Here is a 21,433-nt window from a genome sequence, read left to right as displayed (position 1 = left end):
ATTTGTATTTTCTTTCATTCGGTTTTAGAATTTGTTTTGGGGTGGGGATTCTCATGAATTGATACTTTGATAGCCTTATGGTTGCTGATTTTTCATCTTTGGTTGATTTCTGGACACTTAAGGACAAAACTATAAGAACGTTTTTTCAGTGTCCATTTCTGGTTTGTTAGATATACTTGTAGATTCAAAATGTACATCGAATTTACACCTTATGTCCCTTGTGTGTTCATCCATAGGATTGGCTTTTGGTTGCCTTTTTTTTTTTTTGGTATGTGGAGGATTTAAACTTTGTATCCTGGACAAAATTTTGTATTTATCACTGCCAAAATATTAAGGAGGATGATGATATTGTAGCGTATTTGTGTCTAACATTTGTCATATCTATTGCCAGTGACTTCTTACTTCAGTAATGTGTATTCTATTAGCATAGCCTTGTATTGAAAAAATTTATGTAAAACTTTATAGTTTTGTGCCTATTCAATTTCCATAAAATATGACCAAGATATTCTCCTTCGCTGATATAAAATGATTTTTTTTTGGAATTTGAACTCCTTCGATAAAAAAATTGATTTTTCTAGGAATTGGAACCATTCCCTGAGCTAGAGAAATTTGACAAGATAAGGAAATTCCATCTTGAATTATGCAAAGGTTACTCTCTCAGAGACCACTTCTTGAAGGTACTATCTGTATTTGATTTCTTTTGTTGTAATTGACTTCCATTCGTATCATTCACGGAATCTCTTGGCTTATTACTTGCTGAAGAGAAAGTTTTTATCGCAGTTTGTGAAGAGATCTTGCCATCTTCCACCAAGACGACTTTTATGGAGGTATGGTCTCTCTGTAAAGTTTTACATAATATTTTGGGAGGGGGGGGGGGTGGTGATGTATTGGCGTTGTTTGGAATATTGGTTCGATATTTGATGCCATTGCTCATTATGTTAATTGTACAAATTGTGAAGGGTGATGATACTAATGGAAAATTTGTGGGTTTGTTATTATTTTTTTCGTACAGAACACTTAGTATAATATTCCAATTATTTTCTTGTATAATATGTGGAGAAGTTTTTTTCCTCTCTCTTTCTTTCTTCCATCTTACCAAGATCATCAAAATGTTAAAGATTTCTAGTCCTGCAAATAAATCCTTACTTTGTGTTCTAAGCACGATTGTTTTGGATTACAAATATTCATTTAGTTACAGAAAAATGATATATTATTTCAAAGGTGCTTTAACTAAGATGATTTTGAGGAGACAGTTGGTCAATTTACTCCTGTCACTTGCATTAACTCCAAAATGCTTCAAATGTTTGCAGTCTTCAAGTATTCCACAAGAAGCTACTGGGTGAGGGGAGTTTTCATATTAAGGAGAATGGCTGGAGCAGTAATTTAGTTGGTTGTTGGCAATCTGACCCAGAGATTTTGCAAGCTGTCTGGTCACTTGTCAGAATATGCGGTTCACAGGATGCAGATGCTAGGTCATTGGTGTCTGATCTTGTTTCTAAGGTAATACTGTTAGCTTCAATTCTTTGGGTTGTTTACTTGTTCTTACGTGCTGTATCTGTTCCTCTGTTTGTAGGTTGGAATCGGGGATCCACGTTCAGTGGTTTTTCATCTACCTGATAATTCAGGCCATAAATGTGTTAGCAGAGCTGAAATGAATTTTGAGTTGGATGATGTTACATCTGAAAAGCTGTTAATTTCCCTCATAAGGAATTTAAAGAAATATTTGACGGATGATTCTGTTAATATTATCGATTTATCATCTAGAACACTTCGTGTGAGTTTACTGATACAAGTTGACTTTTAATGCAACTGTATTTGATCTGGTGACTTCCATTGTTTTACTTTCCCTGCATTTTTTTTTTCCAAATAATGATAGTCATGATTGATCATTTCTATGAAAATATTTAATCAGGGTATTCTTTCAACGGAAAGAGGGAGTAGAATTTTAGGATCATTTGATTCTTATGAAAGGTCTCTTATCAAGGTAACTGCATGTTGCTGCAATGTTGATTCTGATCCTTGTTCATATTCATACTTGTTTATTTTTGGAAAACCATAGATGGAATTTGTTGAATCCTCTTGTTTTCTGTTTTTTTTTTGTTTCTTTCTTTTTCTCAACAGTCTATTTGCTGAGTTTTCTATCATTAATATACTCTTTTGGGCTGTAGGTTCATTCAAAGGGAGCCAACATGAAGTTGGTTGAGGGCATTTTATGTGATCTGCAGAAGAAGTTCACTGGTAAATTGCCATAATTTCTCTAGATACTTGCTGCTTAGACCATTAATATTAAGGCTATTAAAGTGTGGCAGTGTCGCTGATTTTGTTATGTTCTTTAAAATTCAGAAATTTTGCTATCGAGTACGTAGATCTGTTTTGGAATCACTTTTTAACAGCTTAATCTGATATTCTATTGATATTCATGTGAATAGTTATGCTTTATGATCAAACATCATAGTTTGAGCTTGTTTATTGTTTATGTGAAATTTCTAGCCGAAGGAAAATCCTTGGAAGATTCATCACTATGGAATACATGTGACAAAATATTTGAATCTTGGATATGTCCACTTGTTTACTCACTAATTGGTCACTGCAGTGATGTCACATTGAGGTAAGATTTCAATGCTTAAGTGACTCGAAGTGTTTTTGTTTACTTTGTTAATGAGAGTTAATTATTACCAGGCTATGCCAAGATATTGTTCTTCTGAAGGCTGAAATTGCTGAACTTTTACTGCCGAGCATCATTATCAATTTGGCTGGGAGAAAGGATTTGGCAATTGATTTTGCCAAACTTATCTCTGTCAAGGTCATTATTTGCTGCACACTGCCCCATTCTTGATGTTAAGAACTTCATATTCTTTAGTGTTGAAGCTTAGTCGAACCATTAATCGCATAATTTTGTTTGTATGTGCACTGTGCATGCATGACGAAGCCGTTCACGTGAATGGGGTTCAGCGTTATATACTTTTGCAATTTATTACAATATATCTCCAATTGAATTTTCAGGTAGAGCAGCATATATTTATCGAGACAAATAAGATGAAGAAGTCTATTCAGGTGATGTTGGATGTACTAAATGAACTGCGCTTATGTCATGTATTGGAGAGAGCCAATACAAGTTCAACGCCAAATAAACAGGAAAATTTGAAGGTGAATACTGCCTTTTGTGTTTTCTTTTCATAATGCACAAAAGCTTGTAAGTTACTGTACAATGCTAGAGCTGAATCAATGTTACCTGATTTGTAATGGAGTGCTGGCCAACTGGAAGGGATTGAATGAATTCAGCATCTCCATTTAGTGAGTGTTTGTTTGAACTTTGAAGCATTGTGTAAAAACTCTTTGTTTGTTATGTGCCTCATGCAGCCTTCTCGTTCTTCTGGGCATGGTGGAAAATCTCGAGCGTCTTTGAAGGCCCTAGAATCAGACACGGTAGGGAGTGCCGCTTTGAAATCCACCACTCTGTGGGATAAGGTATATCATACATTTGTCTGCAATGAAATGCTGCTGAAAATGTGCAATGTCTATATTCATATGTTAATCTCAAGCATCTTTATATTTCCTTCAATTATATACCTTTCTGTAATATGCAAAATTTCTGTAATAAATTTGTGTCATCCAAGAATTTGGCTAAGCAAAATAACAGCAATGTAAGATTATTGTGCACATAGATAGTTCTAATGTCTTTTAATACTGTTCTAATTGTCTGGTGGCAAGAATATTTGTCTTTTTATTTGTGATAATTGTTATTGTGCACGTAGCTCTAATGCCTGATAGCTGTAGCAAATAGCAGTGCAGAAGTACAACGTAACGGCAGCCAGGGTAGTTTAATTGTTTTCATAAAAGAATGAAATGAAAAATGAAAATGGAAGAATTGAAATTTCCTTAATGAACTGTATGAGTTATTTTTCTTGATGATATAATGTTCCACTCGTTTGATTTTTTGAAGTACTGATTTTTTTTTTAGGTTTATTGGCTCAACATTGATTATCTTACTGTAGCAAAGGCGGCAATTGTGAGTATCAATGTAACAATATTCAGCAGTCTTCTTATTTGGCTATCTTTCTGATGTGTATTTTCTTAGCTAATATTGCTGTTGTAAACAGTTTTGTGGGTCATATTTTACTGCTATGCTCTATGTTGAGCACTGGTGTGAAGACCATTTTCGTAGCCTTACTCTTGGAAAGCCGGACTTTTCCCATGTTGAAACGGTAATTAAAGATTCCATTATGATGGGATACTGCTTTTAGCCTTGTAACACGTTTGGCTGTCAAAAAACAAACAGATCCCACTCCTTTCCTTTTTCCAAAGATAGAAAGTGGCATGCACAAGAACTAGAAATGACGCTAAAGCTCTTCAATTATTTTAACTTGCAGTTATCCTGTCATATTGAGTTACTGCTCTCAGCTCTTACACGGATAAATGAGCCTGACAGCTTATATGGAATCATTCAATCCCATAAGGTAACTGGTTGCATGAAACCTCATTGCATATTTAGCAGTGCTTAGTTCAAAAGGAGCAGATTATGATTTAGTCTTTTATATTTTGTGTTTCTAGAAATTTTTAAACTTGTTCGGATTTATTTTTCTCATATATGAGCTACAACACAATGCCAAAGCCTTAATCCGAACATGTAGAAATTGTTGTTGTATATGGGCTACACAGAGTTATTTTTGCAGCGTCTTAGACTTTGTTAACTTGTACCATATACCAGCATCAATATGGTGGTAAGATATAGGCCTTACGTGCGGATCTTTGGATGCAAATAATGACGTATAAAGAGCCACTTTTACACTATATTATTCTGTATGCAGTATTTCTCTTAAATTATTGTGGCTTTCTGAAGAAGAGCAATAGAAGGGTTTTCTCATTTATCTTTTTACAAGCTATCCCCATCTTAAAACATTGCTCCCTTAGAGTTAAGATTAGAGTTGAATGGAACGCCATTGCAAAATGCTTTTTTAATATACAATTTGTTTTAACATCTTCAATGATGAATTCTCTTAAGGTGTACTTGCAGTGTGAACTGTAAATTGAAAATATTGAGGAACAAGTGCAATTAACTTGTTTGGGAACTGACTTTGTCTATGTTGCTGTTGGCTCTTGTGTGAAGCTTACCTCTCAAATTTTGACCTTTGAACATGAGGGGAACTGGAGCAAGGCTCTTGAATATTATGATTTACAAGTGAGAATAGAGACATTGGAGGGTTCTCAGAAATACTCATCTCATGAAAGTAGTCAAGAAACTTCTTGCATGTCCATCTCAGAAATGGAACTTGGGGTGAAACAAAGGAAGCCATACAAAGGTGTCACAAGATCTCTGCAGCAGATTGGATGTGCTCATATTCTAGATCTGTATTGTCAAGGATTAGCTTCTCGTAGACAGGAGTTCCAACATGATCAGGAGTTTGTTGAACAACAGGTTGCTCTATCATATGAATGAAGTTGTTGAGCTTAGGGAATATTAATGGAATTGCGAACTTGTTTAGTTTACTAACACTAACCCTCTTTATTTTTTAATATAAATATATGTAGTATGAGGCTGCCTGGCGCTCTAGCAACTGGGACTTCTCTGTGTTTAACGTAGGAGACATGTCTCATGCTTCAAACCAGCATAATAGAAATGATCGTTTTAATCAAAACTTGCACAGGTAACAGTTCTACGCCCCATACAAGCAATCAAAAAAGACCTGTAAATCTTTTCTTTATTTGTATTTTCTTTATGTAGTATATGTTTTATCATCAACAAAAGGGAACTTGTTACTCTTGTTCCTCATGTCGAAAATAAATAAATGAATATTCTTTATACGCTTCTTACAATTTTGGCTATATGATTAAAGGTTTTGATTTTCTTGTTAGCCAAGACATGCCATTCGTCTTCTCTTTGAATTAACAAGGTGTGTACTCGACCACACATGATTCATCATCACAATTTTTGAAACATGGGAGTACCAATGATGGTTTTTTCAGATGTCCATGTTACATGCGGTCGACAGTCATGCACCCACCCATCCCCACTCCAAATCCACTCTTCTGATGTCCATGTTATATGTGAAAACAGGCACAATTGTTCTTTTCAATAAGCCTTTTTTCCCTAGCAGAACAATTGTAATTTGAACTGCATGTCGTCTTTTGTTTCCTGTAGTGGGGTTAGCATCAAACCTGTCTGCTACTACGGCGGACTGTGGAGTAGACTTTTCCACAGCCCATAAGGTATATAAAAAGTCTGGTTCTGAATTTTTTGATTGATTTTGTGTTTTTAATCAAATCAGTTGCTTGAGGGCATTGCAAGAAGGAGATTTTGTTGAGTTCCACAAAGAACTAAAGGATTCCAAGCAGGTGATCATGGTTTGAGGCTCTTGCTCTGATTTGAAAGTATACCGACGTCTCACTTGTTTACCATTTGTTTAGGAACTTGTGCTGTCTCTTTATCATGCGAGTGAGGAAAGCACAGAGTATATCTACTCAACAATAATAAAACTGCAGGTAAAATCTGTTTTACTCTTTTTTAAAGCCTGTGCTTAGCGGAGCTGTTACTACGAGTGCTTTAGCTGTAAATATTTATAGCAATCTGTTGCTCTTTTCTATTGGAATTTCTGAGTTTCTCTCCCATCCTAACATTGAATTATAATCTTTAATCCTTATGAATCTCCATGTAGATCTTAGATCATTTGGGTGTGACTTGGGATTTAAGATGGAGACCAGTGTGTAGAAGTACGATTTTCTTGGCAGAGAAGCGTAATGTGTTATCTGAACCCACTAACCCGGTCTTCGATGAGGTACTTCAGTCCCTTTTCTCATTTTTAGATTTACTTCTCAGACACTATGGATTAATGTTTGTTCTGAATAGTTGTATACCATCTTGCTTTGCTGTAATATGCTCCTGGAGATGATTGACAAATGACAACTGCATCTAAAAATCGTAATCAATATGGAAATTAATACATAAGTAGCAAGATAAAATGATAAAAAAAAACACCATTTCATTCATTGATCAATATCAACATTACAAAAAAAGAAAATTGATATTTGATAAAAGAAAAAGTATTATTGAGAAAATAAACTTTAAATAAAAAATGTTAAATTTGTGTCGGACTGTGTCATGCCTAGCATAGTACAAAAATACGGTTTCACTCACGGTCGCGGATTTCGTGTTCAATGCGGATGATTTTGCGGTCACTCAAAAACCTCTATGGGTGCAATACGGTGGTGCGACACTGCGACCTTGTTTTTGCACTATGATGCTTAGTGGGCCATGCCTTCGTGCCCAAAAAGTGGGCGGCCCGTCATGCTTCGTGCTAGGTTTTGCCAAATTCTAATAATCTTTTCCGTGGCACACCTGGGTCGCAGCTTCATGTGTCGTGTTGTGTTGAGCCACAAGTCATACATGCCAGACCAATAGTGGGTCTTGCTTGTGCTGTCGTGGCCCAGACCATGCCCATCTCCGCACATAACATTACTCTTGTACTAACAAAGTGGTTGTTTGCTGTTGAGCCTTGATTGCAAACATCATCTACAAGTTCACATAAATAAGAAGTGCACATGATAATTTGAAGTCTATATAATCAAGGTCTTATAAAATTATAAGAAACAGAAGGGAATGGAATTGAATACGAAGGTAATGATTACCATTACTCTAATAATCCGTTTGATATAGCAAAAGAGAATCCCCTTCTTTACCAGATCTCATTCCATTTTCAGATTCAAATAATTATGCGAGAACCTTAATCACTAAACAATGGTCTTTTTACCCCAAGTGGGTTTTACCCTTTGATGTTCTTTTTTTGCAAATATTGAAATCACATTTTTCTAGGAATTTTAAAGGGATATAATATAGTAATAATTGGCAGCTCCTCCTATTGTTATTTCTTTTTTCCTCCAAAAATTTTAAGATCTAATGTATACCTTAAGATCCCAAAATCTCTTCCTTTATACAAAAGCCTTTTTCGTCAATAAAGTCGAACAAAATGACCCAAGTATGACCTAAAAGACCATAGCTGAGGGAATGAAACCTTTGAAAGGGGAAATTTCCAAGTTATTGCAGTCCCTGTATGTGAATATTTTGCAGAACTTGTTGGCTGAAGTGGCTGTAGTAACCTGAAAACATTATCCTTATGAACCATTTCTCTTGATTTTCCCATCAGATTTCTTTATTTTCTTTGTACAATCTATTTAGTTTTGGGTTGTTTAAGAGTAAAATATTACTGTCTAGAAGGTTTTCTTTCTTCTAGGCGCATATCAAAAAAGCTTGTGTTTTTCATTATTGCAGTTAATGTATTTATTAGATGGTTTCAACTTTTGATCTATTGTTTATTCAGATTGTCTTGTTATCAATACACAGAAGGCGGCGATATTTTTCTAGTGGAGAATGGAACTTTTTTGTCTTAAAGAATTAACTATGTAATGGCATCTCTCTTTTTTAAATGCAGTTGTCAAGTTTGAATACACAATGGAATGACATTGTGAATCAGACACGACTGCACATGAATCTGTTAGAGCCATTTGTGGCATTCAGGAAAGTTCTGCTCCAAATTTTGGGTTGTAAAGATTGTACAATGCAACATCTTTTACAATCTTCATCTATTCTTCGCAAGGTATTATTCCAGTTGTATAAGCTATATATGCTTGTCAGAACAGTTTCCAACTTATTTATTTAATTTTTAATGGATGGATAGGGTTCCAAGTACTCTCAAGCTGCTGCATCTTTACATCAATTAAAAATCATGTGTATGGAAATGGGCAGCAAAAATTCAAGTTTGTACTTGCATGGCAGGGTAATTGTTTAATTTACTCTTTCGTTCTTGAACTGAATTATTTGAAAGAAGAAAAAGAAACGCTATTTCTGTGCGTATTGTAAACTTTTGAGTGATTATAGCAATAATAGATGCTTCGCAAACTTATAAAATATTAATGCCCTTCAGCAGTTTATACTTCATTTTGTTAGGGTTATACACATTATCACAGGTTTGAATTTCTTGGAGGTGTATTTTTTTATACATGTAGTTCAAATTACTATAATGTAGTCTTAGCCTAGCATGAATCTTTTTTACCACTGTCTCAGAGTTGAGCTGAAAACGGAGATGTAGTCTAACACAAAAAGGTCAAGCTGTCATTTGAAATCCTAAATATTAATAGCTTTAATCATGTTTTCGTAATGGTAAATTGCAGCTTGAAGAGGCCAAGCTTCTGAGAGCACAAGGTCGGCAGGATATGGCTATCAATCTTGCAAAATATATTGCGGAAGAGAATCAATCAAATGAAGAATCATCAGATGTACATCGTTTGGTTGGGAAGTGGCTTGCAGAAACTCGATCTAGCAAGTCAGTCATCAAACCTATGCATGTTTTCCTGTATATGGATAAACATATTTGAACTTATAGGCATTCTATGTGAAAACAAATGCAGCTCGAGGACAATATTGGAGAAGTACTTGAAGCGTGCTGTGACATTTTCTGAGGATCTCAAAGCTGTCAACAGGAAATCCTTGGATAGGAAATGCCAAACACATTTTCATCTGGCACATTATGCTGATGCACTCTTTAAAAGTCATGAAGAGAGGTTAAACTCTAGCGAATGGCAAGCTGCTTTGCGTTTGAGGAAACACAAGGTAATTGTTAATAGTTAGAAAGTGTAACAAAACCTTGCAAAGTAAAATGAATTAATTCAGGAAAGGTATTCCATGCAGAAAATGGAATTGGAAGCTCTCATTAAGAGATTGAGGAGTTCAACAAAGGTAAGTTGGCTGTTTGACACTCTTTAATTGGCCTTTTGGCTCCGACCTAGGTTGGGATATGGGAGGATCGGATGTACGCAACCTTATTCTTGTTAATGATAAAACTAACACAGAGGTTGTTTCCGATTGACCCTTGGTAGCAGATATCATGTGCAACTTCATATAAACAAGAAGGGCACATGATTTATTCAGCCATTTCACTGTGGATAATTAAAAATCATAAAAAGTTGGTATCAACAAAGATTTACATCAAGAAGAATTAAATAGGATCTTGTTTGACTATGTTTTCACTCATAGATTAAGAACAAAACACAAATTAAGAGCGATGATGAATAATGTCTAATATCAAATGGGACAATTAGTAGGGATAGGATAGGAGGGAGTGTCTTATGAATAGTGTCTAATATCAAATGGGACAATTAGTAGGGATAGGATAGGATAGGAGGGAGTGTCTTTTTTCCTTCCCTAACCAACCTACCTGAAACCCTTGCCTCAAAGATAAACGTTTTGTATTAAATCCTGGATTGTTTGCGTATTTTTGTTCTTTGGAATATGATTCATTTTTCTTTCCATACAGGGGGAGAAAATAGATTATTCACTTAAAATACAGGAATTGCAAAAGCAACTTGCCTTGGACACAGAGGTTGCTGAAAAATTACAGGTATCTGTTAATCTTCATCATCTGGTTTCCTTCTTTTTAGTTCACAACTACTGTATTCTGGATTATATCTGTGCTTAAGATGGAAATTCTGCTAAGTTGATAGTATGTGATGCCTAGTTTTGCATGGCAGATATTTCCTGCATGCCATTTTATCAATCCTTGGATAATATTGTGAATATTATATCGTGGAGTTTAAATAGAATTTTAATAACACATTTAATACTCATCAAAAGAAATATCATTACTTAACTGGACAAGAAAGTGCACATTTTATATTTAGAAATGGGATAGAAGGATTCTAGTATGCAGTAGTTCAGATTATTTAATTTGTGCTCAAAACCTACTGAGGGATTCACTTAAGTGAAAGTTATTACAAAGTTTTCATTACCATTGTCTTCATCATCCATCTTATAGGGGGTTCTGACCGCTTTATTTCTTATTATGCATCTATTTCTTGCTAAATTTAAATTCCTGATTCAATGTTTGATTGTCTATCCTTTCTGAAACAGTATTGTTCTTTCTTTCAGGATGACAGAGATAATTTTCTTAACTTGGCACTGGAGGGATATAAACGTTGTCTGGTTTTAGGGGAGAAATATGATGTTAGAGTGGTTAGTTCCCTGTTATGTTCTGATGCATAATGCTTGGGCTACTGCATTTTTTTCTGCCTTCATGGTCGACGTACATCTACACTGCAGCTACAAGTCAGATGCATCAGCTTCTTTTTTCTTTAGCTCACGTTCTTCAACTGCAGACAACACTTCATGCTCCATGAAAATTTTAATCTGCACATTTTTTTGTCCCTCCTAGTGTATAAGCTATTTCATGCTTTTAATTGAAACCAAGAAAATGGGGAATGTAGCAGAGAGAAATTTTGTTTAAACATGGATGCATTTAATGAATCAAGTGGATTGGTGACAGGTGTGGCGGGGTAAGCGAGCACAGATTGTGAAAATATTACACAAAACGGAGTAAGACAAAATATTGTAAATTACGGGAGTACAGGAACCATCTAAAATGAAGATAGAGGAGTTCTTTAAGGAATATACAAACATATACTCCATTGTCCCATTTGGTTTTTGCATGTTTGCCAATGCACTATTTCAATCATAAATATCTCTAATTGTGCTAGAGTAAAATTTATAGTAAGTTGGTATTAATAAAATTTACATTAAGGAAATTGAAACAAAATTTAATAGTGAATAAGAGGGAGCATACACACACACACACATATATATATATAGACACACACAAACACACACAAAAGACACAAATACATTTCGTATCCCTATGTGAGAGCTTTTGAGGATAAATGTAGCAAATTTAATGGTATGTATGGTGTATATATCAAAAGTGTTTTATGAAGTTGCTATTCTGGTTTCAGGTATTTAGACTTGTTTCGATCTGGTTTGGCCTCTCTTCTAGGCAAAATGTTGTGAAGGCAATGGTTGACACTGTTAATGAGGTAAGCAAATATTTATGTGAGGATAAGTCTGTGTGTTTATTATCTGTTAGTGATGAAAAGTGCAATTTCAAACCAGCAAATGCTTAAGCTTTGGACTTATGATTTTTAAAAATTTTGTGTTATTTTTTATTTTATCTCACCCCTCTTCTCCTAAATCCCCACCGATTGTGTATTAAAATGGATTAAAGTTTGGATATTCTATCCTTGTTTGGGAAACAATTTAATTTGCCATCTTTATTTTTCGGATATCTAAGAATTAAAAGAAAATCACACAATAGGGGGAAATGTTGCCTCCTCCTTTATTGCAAGTACTGAGCAATCTGCATTTGCTGATGTCCTCCCATAAAATTAAAAATGTTCTTTTCTGAGTTTAGCTTGCTTAGCTACGCCTTAGCTATTGTGAATTTGTTGCTGGATTAGCATGATCAATATTCTGTAAAAGAAAACTTACAGGGTTTGTCAGAGAGTGGTTTACCCTCCGTACACATTGCTGTGATATTTTAATAATGTTAAATCTTGTGTTATCTTTATATCAATGTTTACAGGTTCAGTCATACAAGTTTTTACTACTTGTTTATCAAATTGCATCTAGGATGGGCAGCACAAAAGAGGTTCAAGGTCCTCATAGCTTTCAGGTATATCAGAATGTATAGATACAGTTTATTAATAGAAACAAAAGCAATCCAATAAACTTTATATAAAAAATTTATTATATAAATATCAAAAGTTATGATGTTTCGATTCAACCCCTAAATTAACATACTAGAAGCATGACAACATATTGCAAAAAGCTGACTTAAAAGAAACTTTAAGAAAAAACAAGTGAGTAAGATTTACAAGTCTTTTTTTGGATTATAGGGTAGGCTGAGGGATGGGGAGGACTAGGTGCGGATCAAACTCATTGACCTTTCCTGAAAAGTGGTACTTGCTCTTCAACTAAAACAAGACCTGATTCTCATATTCTATTCAAGTCTTGAAAGTAAAGAATTAACCTTTAACCATTGTCACTCAATTAATCACAACTAATTTTCACTCAAAATCATTTGGGTTTTTAATTAAGCGCACAATTTAAAATCTTATCATCTTCTTACCCAGTAAATCCCACTCATGGAAGCTATGATTAGAGTTTGATGGGTTGGATGATGACATACCATACCCTTATCAAAAATGATATAGAGGTTGCGGAAGCCAGTGCAAAAACAAGGTTGCATCACTGTGTTACTACCGTATCGTAAAGGTTTTTGAGGATTCCACTCTGAAATATAGGCTGCCTTGAAATCCATTCCGCGACCGTAATCTTGACCATGATCGAGACTGTCTTTTTCACTTTGGCGACCTGGACGCCAAAATGACTCGAAAATGAAAAACAAATTACCCGGAAGCAACAACTACATTCATTCTATAATTGACCTTCAATAGAATTTCAAAGCTTAGAGTGTATGTAATGATAACCAAAATTTTGGTGTTAGAAGAGGGCGTTATAAAAAATATTAAAAATGAGGAGAGAGAGAGAGAGAGAGAGAGAGCGAGAGTATATTTGTTTTATTTTTTCTTCATGAAGACCAAAAATGAAAACCAAATGCTTGGTTTTTAGAGAGAAAAAGTCAAGACCAAAAAGCTTTGGTCACCACTAAATGACCTCTTAAAGGCGACTGTGAAGTTCTTTTCAGTTAACAATTTTGAGTTGTGAACAAAAGGTAAAGCTAGCATTTCAAATTATTCGCTGCCCTAAAAAGAAGCCTCATAGTCATCGTTATCATCTTCCATACCATTTTTTGGATTTGTAGAATCACGATTAACACTTTTGTCTCGTTCATTTTCCTCATATGGGCTCCAGCTTCGAGCATCTCTATTCCTAGGACTCTCACTTACATCTTCAACTCCTTTACTTAGGGCTACCACCATAGTCAGAACCACTGGGCTGTCTCTCATCCCTATAAGAGGGGCTACCTATGCCATTTGACCTCCTCTCATCAGGTGATGGTGAGTGTTTCTTGCCCCTTGATGCTACATGGGAATCTTTTTGACGCTCGAGAATCTCTTCTTGATGGAGACTTTGACTGACTGCACGAGAGAAATTTAATTACATATAGCTTTATTTCACTAAACAAACGTCAACTCCCACCAGCATGTTAGAGCATGTAAAAATCTAAACCCAAATCTAACGAGAATCAAAACAGATTGAAACAGTGAACCAAAAGCATTATAGACAGATATGAACCAGTAAAAATAGAAGCAAAAATTTCCGTGTAGCTCAAGTGCTAAGGAAGACATACTCTATCTCGAAGGTCCCATGTTCAAATCTTTGCTAACTACAATATTTTTTTGTAAAAAGAGCGGTATAGACTCACTTGGGTATGCCCCTAGTGAGGATTAAAGACGGAGAGATAACAATGATAATTTTTTTATAAGTTCCTTTGTAGAGATTTTATTAATTTTGTGTTTTTGACAAAACATACCATAATAATTTTCTGAATTTAACATGCATTTAGAATAAAACACTTCAATCAATGATTATGGTAAATTCAATCATTATTATCACATTACCACTAATATAATAAATTTGATTGACTATTTTTTTTGGTTCATTTCTTGGATTTATTTTGTGTTAATTGATTGATTGTTATATGATTAATCTTATTTAAAGACGACAACAACAAAAACGATGCCATAGCCTTAATCTTTGGGGTCAACTTCATGAACAAATATATCAGTTTCAACGGTTGTTCACATGGATTATTCATCTCCTCTAAGGAAATATTATTTATTTATTTAAATTTTTATCATAATTACCTATAAGCAGTTAGGCGGGAAAACATTGCATGAGAGTATGACACGTGTTGTTGATTTCTCTTTCAGTATGTTAGTATAAATATAAATGGATAGTATAGATAGATGAGATGGACATGGTGTAAACATTTTCGTTATGTTTGCCAAGGAAAAAGAGAAGGAATGGATGAGAGAATTTTTTTGTATCACCTATGAGCCTTAGGGAAAAGTTAAATACGTTGAAAGTAGTTATTGTTATACATTTAGTATGTTAAGAACGAGGATTAAATTTCATGCCGATGCAAACTTTGAAACTATGCTTCTTGTCAATGCTTTGTACATTCTGTCTGTTGGAGGCAAATGTGACAATGCTGTGATCAACGTAGTTGACTTACTACCTAATCGATCGTGCAGTTTGCTTTGGCTTCTCTGGTGAAGAAAATGGCTGTTGAACACCCATATCACACCATACTACAGGTATACTGACTTCTACATCTCTGTAGTGATCATATTCCTAGGTTCACAGAAGGTTTCTCAGCCTTTCCTGTTGGATTTCTTAAAATTCTCCCTTTGTCGAGCTGAGGTTGGGGAATGGAGCTCTATAATTTCCATTCCCTTGCATTTATTACTTGACTTGTCTACCCTACTGCACTCCCCTTTCTACCAGCTTCTGGCTCTAGCAAATGGTGACAGAATCAAAGACAAACAACGCAGTAGAAATTCCTATGTCGTTGATATGGATAAAAAGGTTGCAGCTGAAAAGATTTTGGAAGAGTTGCAATCACATCATGGGAAAATTATGCGACAGGTACATGCTTTAGACTAAATTTTTTGTCGGTGGCCACTTTGACATTTTATTGCTTTCCCTTGACTCAACCAAAGTGCTTCCTTGGCTTGAGTATTAAGGTTGTTCAACTGAAATGCAAATTTATTGATGGTTGCAAGGGATATTTGTTAACATCAACAATGGCAAAGCTTTAATCTCGACAATATGGGAAAACGTTACTAGTTATATTTAACTAAGATGGGCTTCTTCATGTCTCATACAGATGAAACAATTGGTGGAAATCTACATTCGACTAGCAGAGTTGGAGACAAAGAGAGAGGTTAGTACATATCATTCTACCTCTTCAATATTGTTGATTGAATGCTTCTGGCGACGTGAAATTTTAGTGTTTTGGGTTCTCTAATCTAAAATTAAATTGTAGCTTTTAATACATTTGCTTTTTTAAGACTGCTGAAGCTTATTTTGTTGATAGGATACCAACAAGAAAGTTACCCTTCCAAGAGATATTCGAAGTGTTCGGGAGCTGGAACTTGTATGTGACATACTTTGTTCTGTGACTGTGTACATTTTACTGGATGGTACAATGATTATATTAGAGTTTGTACAATGCATGCTGTATTTGATAACTAGTTTTTAGTTGAATTGATCCAATGGGTACTCGTGGTAAAGCAGCCTTTATTTTGCCATGGATCTAGAGATAACCTAATTACTGTGTAAATTTAAACATGAACTCTCTATAACAGAAGAAGTATTAATTTAATATTCATTGTACATCTTGCTCTCTTCAGTATTTCTTTCCAATGAAGTTTCCTAAATTTAATTTATGCATCAGGTTCCCGTGCTGACATCCAATGTCTCTGTTGATCGTAGTTGCCAATATGGTGAAGGAGCATTCCCTCACTTTAAAGGATTGGGCGATTCAGTTGTGTATGTTCAATGAACTTGAAATCTTGTGGGTTATATTCTTGTATTCTAAGTAGCATTTGTGCAGCTTCTAATGAACAAGCTGATGGGTGTGCCTTTTGTAGAGTGATGAATGGCATTAATGCTCCAAAGGTCGTTGAGTGCTATGATTCCGACGGTAAAACATATAGGCAATTGGCAAAATCTGGAAATGATGATCTGAGACAAGATGCGGTAAGGATCTCAGTTTTTTTTCTCTTGTTTCTCTATTACCCATTGTCTTCTGTTATCAAATTTTTCTCATCCACGTCCATTCTCGATGGTGCCAAAGACTTTAAGTTCTTGGTTTCAGATTAAAATGAACTATAGTGAAATGGTTCAACAAACCAATTGAGCTTGTTTATATGAAAGATGTTTGCTATCAAGGGTCAATCGAGAACAACCAATTTGTTGTTATTAGGATAAGGTTGTGTACATCCAATCCCCTAAAACCTGCCTAGGCAAGAGCCACTTGGCATTGGGTAATGGTATGTTATTTTCTCACTTATATTGTGATGATTTTCTGTGCATAGTGTGCCTGGTCCTCATTTCATATGCTTCTTCTGAAATCTGAATTGTCGTTGTCTCCATGGTTTAGATTGCTACTTAAGATTTTTCTTTGTGCATTTCTCTTTACAACAATTCCAATTCACACTACATTGTTTACTTGAAGTATGAAGATGCAAACTCTTAAACTGCTACCATATTCTTTTTTTTGCTTGGTTAATTGTCAAAATGATATGGCAATTAAAACTACTAATCTGGTTTATCTCTTCTCCTTAAAGTTTTAAGTTGATTAGAAGTTTTTCAACCTTCTGTTGTGCTATCAAATCACAGTCATTCGTCAGGGGTATATTGTCATCCTTTATTTCAGTCACCACGACAGATCTATTGGTAAACTATAGTTGAAGAAAACCTTTGATAGATACATATTTTGAATAGCGCTAATTCTAAATTCTTTTTGATACTTTTTTGAGATTTCGTATATTTGCTTTAGTTAGTATACCTCGACTTTTCTCATTTGTTGCAAGTTTAATGGCTGTGTGCTAACAGGTTATGGAGCAATTTTTTGGTTTGGTCAACACATTTTTACACAATAATCAAGACACGTGGAAAAGAAAATTAGGAGTACGCACTTATAAGGTACTTCAATGTACTTTTTATTCCTGATATAATTTTATGTTATTTCCTTTACTATCAATGGTTTCAGAGTGCACCAATAACAAAAGTGATTTCATTTAAACAGAGAAACATTATCCAGAAATCTTCAGAACCTGAGAAACATATCTGAGTCTGATTAAAAAAACTTTGAGTATCCGATTCGATTCAAATTTAAATCAAACATCTGATCCGAAAAAATTGGGATGCTTATTTAGATTTTGATTTTCAAATTTCAGATGTAAATCGGATCTCATATAATACATAGCTGGTCCTATATATCCAATCTTCGTTTCGAGTTTTTTGGTTTTTAGGGAAATAATTTGGAATTTAGTCTATTTGTGATCTTAGAAAATTTGGATAAATCATCAATATCAAAGATTGACACTTTCAATATCCAACTCAGCCCTACTTTCAGTGCCTAATATACTGTGAAGTGTAATACAACTTGTAGATTATCTTCATTGCAGCTTCTGAGGGAGGTGGATATATTCTAGACTAATTAAGCAATTGTGCTGCAGGTTGTCCCTTTTACTCCTAGTGCTGGTATTATTGAGTGGGTAGATGGAACTCTTCCTCTTGGTGAATATCTTTTAGGAAGGTTAGCTCATTTACAAAGAGTTTCTTAACAGTTATTACTTTCGAGAAATTAAAGATCTCAAATCCCCATATGTTGGGATTAAGGCTTTGGCATTGTTGTGTGTGGTTGAAAAGATCTCAAATATTTTCTTGTTTTTCAGCACACGTAATGGAGGGGCACATGGACGTTATGGTGCAGGGGATTGGTCATTTTTTAAATGTCGGGAGCACATGATGAATGTATGTTATCTTTTCCAACTATTCAATAATTTGGAATGATGTATTCCTGCCAGTTTCAAAAGAACTTGCAGTTTAATGGTGTCATGTTGACCAAAATTAAAATATTTATTTGATTCTAAAGGTGAAAGACAAGCGCAAGGCATTTCAGGAAGTTTGTGATAATTTCAGGTATCTGTTTTTCTAGAAATAATTCTGTACTTATATTTAGCCGCCTTGTTGCTGACTTTTTCAAACTTCCAGGCCTGTCATGCATTTTTTCTTCCTTGAAAGATTTTTGCAGCCAGCTGATTGGTTTGAGAAAAGGCTGGCTTATACTCGAAGTGTTGCTGCCAGCTCAATGGTTTGTATTCTTGTCTCTAATTGTGGCCTGGTTTCACTTAAACCCTTGTGGTGTATTTTTTTATTTTATTTTTTATTTTTTGTTTTGAATCTTTTGTTTGGTTGTTTAGGCGCCTCATATTAATTGAAGTCAACAGATTTGATATAAGTAATTATTGTCTATTCGCAACATTAATGTATCAAGTCGGTGCAACAAGCAATACAGCTTTTGTATAAAAGATTTTAAAAACATAGCTATGGAAACCTACTTCATATGCAATCGGTTTGTGAGTAGTCCAAATATAAATTAGCGTAAATGGGCATAATGGGCATGCATATCCTATAGGTAACAAACAACAGTTATGTGGACTTTTTATTAATCTAATAATTGACAACAATAATTTTAGATGTATAATCCACTATACTCTCTTGAAAAGGGTTCATTATACCACTTCGAAGATAAAAACATTTTCCTTTAAAGTTATTATTATTGCTTAATGCATGCTATATATGATATGTAGTGCTTGAATAACTTGTCATCTAGGGTGGCAATTGATTGTGTTGTAAGTAATGAATTGTATTTCTAGGGAATTTGTAATACAACAACAATAATGTCAAGTTCTTAATACCAACATATGAGGTTGGGTACATAAACTAAGACAAATCAATGTGAGTAGTGGTGAATCTAGGATACTAGTATTGAATGGGCCAATGCATGGTGCTAATGTACTCAGTATCATTCTTTTGTGTTATATGCTACACAATTCAATATTAATAGGATTTCAATCAAATGACTTTGTCAGACTCGGATCTAGATTCCCTCGAAAATGAGAGACCATCGGTAAAAAAGCTTATACTTTATTCAGCTCTTTCTAATACTGATATAATAGTAAGAAAATCAATTCTAATGATCATTTATGTATATTCTCCAATGTTCCTTCCAATTTATTTTCACATGGTTATGCAACCAGTTCTTCATTTCATTTTTCACTCAAGTTATCCGGTTCATCTTCAATCTATATCTTCTATAAAGTTTCTCAAAGTTTCAACTTTCTACTTTTGTAAATTGTGCAACAACCAATCTTCTACTTTAATGACTAATTTGAAATAATTCTCTCATTTTGTCTCTGTATCCACGACTTCTAGACCCTTTATTATGTCTCCATTACGGATTTTATCCCTTATGGTATGTCCACTCATTCGCCTTAACATACACTTTTCAACTACCTTCATCATTCTACAATGATATCTTTTTTAAAGCGCAACATTGTGACCCATATAGTATAAGTGTTGATCTATGGTCGGTCATCGTTCTAACTTAACATTAACCCATTCCCTGGTCTCATCTAGCTAAATAATGTCATCAGCAAACAACATGCACCAAGGCACGTTTTCTTGTATTGATCGAATTATCTCATATAGGATCGCTGCAAAAAGAAAGGGGCTAGGACCAAGCTTAGATGAAGCTCAATTGTGATTGAAAAATCCTCAATTGCTCCTCCACATATCCTAACATTCCTCTTTACTTCTCGATACATATCTTGCACTATTTTAATGTATTTCTTGGAAATGCCCTTCTTTGTCATTGCCCACCATGTATTTCTCTTGTTACCTTGTCGTATGCTTTTTTCTAGGCATTAGAGTACTTTTTCTCTAGTCATTGTAGATCTTATTTTTACTCTAAATCTTGCTGAAAGATTAGTTTGCAAAGTCACTCCAATTGTCTCTACGCATCTCCATACCTTAATAAGTATACCATATGGGCCAACTGCTCTCTTTAGCTTCATCTTCTTCAAAGCTCTATCCACCTCTGCCTTTATTTTTCGCATAAATTTTATATTTTCATCTAAGGGAGTGATTGTTGTGTCCCCTACAAATTTCTTATTCTCTATTAAATAGGTCATTAAAATCTCCCTTGATCAATCATTGATCTTCTTGTCCTGAACTAGAGTGTTCTTATCCTTATCCTTGATACACTTTACTGCACTTATGTTATTAGTTTGTTTCCTCTTTATCTTCCTATATATATCTTTTTCTTCTTTAGAATCTAGTTTGTGAAACACCTATTTAAAAGCCTTTAATTTTGCCTCGTGAATTGCTACATTTGTCTTGATTTTGATTTTCTTATATATGGCTGAGTTTTCCTCATTCCTGCTTTTTCCTAATGCAAGCTAGCACATTTTTCTTTTCCTTGATAACTCCCTTGACCTTCGCATTCCACCGCATTATATCCTTTTTTACCATGAAACTATTACCTGATTCTCCTAAATTCGCCTTAGCTAAGCTATTCGAATGATGCAGGTTTTCATCTTTGTCCAAGTATCCTTTGCATTCGAAGTCTTCTAACAATCTACTACTTTAACAACTTCCTCAAGGAAAACTTTAGTATTATCCTCTTTTAATCTCCACTATTTAATCCTAGTTCTTCTATGACTTTCCTTACCTTTGGTCTTGCTTGAAGGCTAACATCTAGGATAAGGAGTTTGTGTTGGGTAGCTATACTCTAACCTTTATAGTTTAGGCAACTCTCTATCTATCATCCTTGTCAAAAAGTAGAAAAGTAACAAATATTAATTGCATATTTTTAAAATTTATAGGTTGGTTACATTGTTGGACTGGGAGATCGGCATTCCATGAATATCTTGATTGATCAGGCTACTGCAGAAGTTGTTCATATCGATCTTGGTGTTGCTTTTGAACAAGGATTGATGCTCAAAACACCTGAGCGGGTTTGTCTATAGATTTTCCTGTGATCGCTTTTGCAATAATATGGTGTGCTCATGTTGT

General features: G+C 34.7%; 1 protein-coding gene across 3 annotated transcripts in view; it reads left to right on the top strand.

Moving 5' to 3' along the window:
* The window catches only part of LOC130798169 (serine/threonine-protein kinase ATM), a 55,484-nt gene that overhangs the window by 30,120 nt on the left and 3,931 nt on the right, over positions 1–21,433 (top strand). For all 3 annotated transcript variants that reach the window (XM_057661053.1, XM_057661054.1, XM_057661056.1), the window contains exons 37-75: positions 579–677; positions 781–827; positions 1,311–1,500; positions 1,574–1,774; positions 1,913–1,984; positions 2,169–2,238; positions 2,491–2,608; positions 2,680–2,803; positions 3,004–3,147; positions 3,361–3,468; positions 3,962–4,009; positions 4,101–4,205; positions 4,371–4,457; positions 5,108–5,416; positions 5,530–5,645; positions 6,267–6,333; positions 6,406–6,480; positions 6,654–6,773; positions 8,424–8,588; positions 8,670–8,768; positions 9,163–9,314; positions 9,400–9,601; positions 9,680–9,727; positions 10,305–10,388; positions 10,916–10,999; positions 11,773–11,853; positions 12,399–12,488; positions 15,037–15,099; positions 15,290–15,430; positions 15,672–15,728; positions 15,882–15,941; positions 16,242–16,336; positions 16,438–16,546; positions 17,405–17,494; positions 18,031–18,110; positions 18,250–18,328; positions 18,450–18,496; positions 18,569–18,668; positions 21,244–21,375. In XM_057661053.1, the coding sequence (XP_057517036.1) occupies positions 579–677; positions 781–827; positions 1,311–1,500; positions 1,574–1,774; positions 1,913–1,984; positions 2,169–2,238; positions 2,491–2,608; positions 2,680–2,803; positions 3,004–3,147; positions 3,361–3,468; positions 3,962–4,009; positions 4,101–4,205; positions 4,371–4,457; positions 5,108–5,416; positions 5,530–5,645; positions 6,267–6,333; positions 6,406–6,480; positions 6,654–6,773; positions 8,424–8,588; positions 8,670–8,768; positions 9,163–9,314; positions 9,400–9,601; positions 9,680–9,727; positions 10,305–10,388; positions 10,916–10,999; positions 11,773–11,853; positions 12,399–12,488; positions 15,037–15,099; positions 15,290–15,430; positions 15,672–15,728; positions 15,882–15,941; positions 16,242–16,336; positions 16,438–16,546; positions 17,405–17,494; positions 18,031–18,110; positions 18,250–18,328; positions 18,450–18,496; positions 18,569–18,668; positions 21,244–21,375 (4,158 nt within the window). The remainder of the gene's footprint in view (positions 1–578; positions 678–780; positions 828–1,310; positions 1,501–1,573; positions 1,775–1,912; positions 1,985–2,168; positions 2,239–2,490; positions 2,609–2,679; positions 2,804–3,003; positions 3,148–3,360; positions 3,469–3,961; positions 4,010–4,100; positions 4,206–4,370; positions 4,458–5,107; positions 5,417–5,529; positions 5,646–6,266; positions 6,334–6,405; positions 6,481–6,653; positions 6,774–8,423; positions 8,589–8,669; positions 8,769–9,162; positions 9,315–9,399; positions 9,602–9,679; positions 9,728–10,304; positions 10,389–10,915; positions 11,000–11,772; positions 11,854–12,398; positions 12,489–15,036; positions 15,100–15,289; positions 15,431–15,671; positions 15,729–15,881; positions 15,942–16,241; positions 16,337–16,437; positions 16,547–17,404; positions 17,495–18,030; positions 18,111–18,249; positions 18,329–18,449; positions 18,497–18,568; positions 18,669–21,243; positions 21,376–21,433) is intronic.

Source organism: Amaranthus tricolor, chromosome 13, assembly GCF_026212465.1.
Source record: "Amaranthus tricolor cultivar Red isolate AtriRed21 chromosome 13, ASM2621246v1, whole genome shotgun sequence".
In the NCBI taxonomy this organism is placed as follows: Eukaryota; Viridiplantae; Streptophyta; class Magnoliopsida; order Caryophyllales; family Amaranthaceae; genus Amaranthus; species Amaranthus tricolor.
The sequence above is the reverse complement of the archived record's forward strand: the minus strand, read 5'-3'. Positions and strand labels throughout refer to the sequence as shown.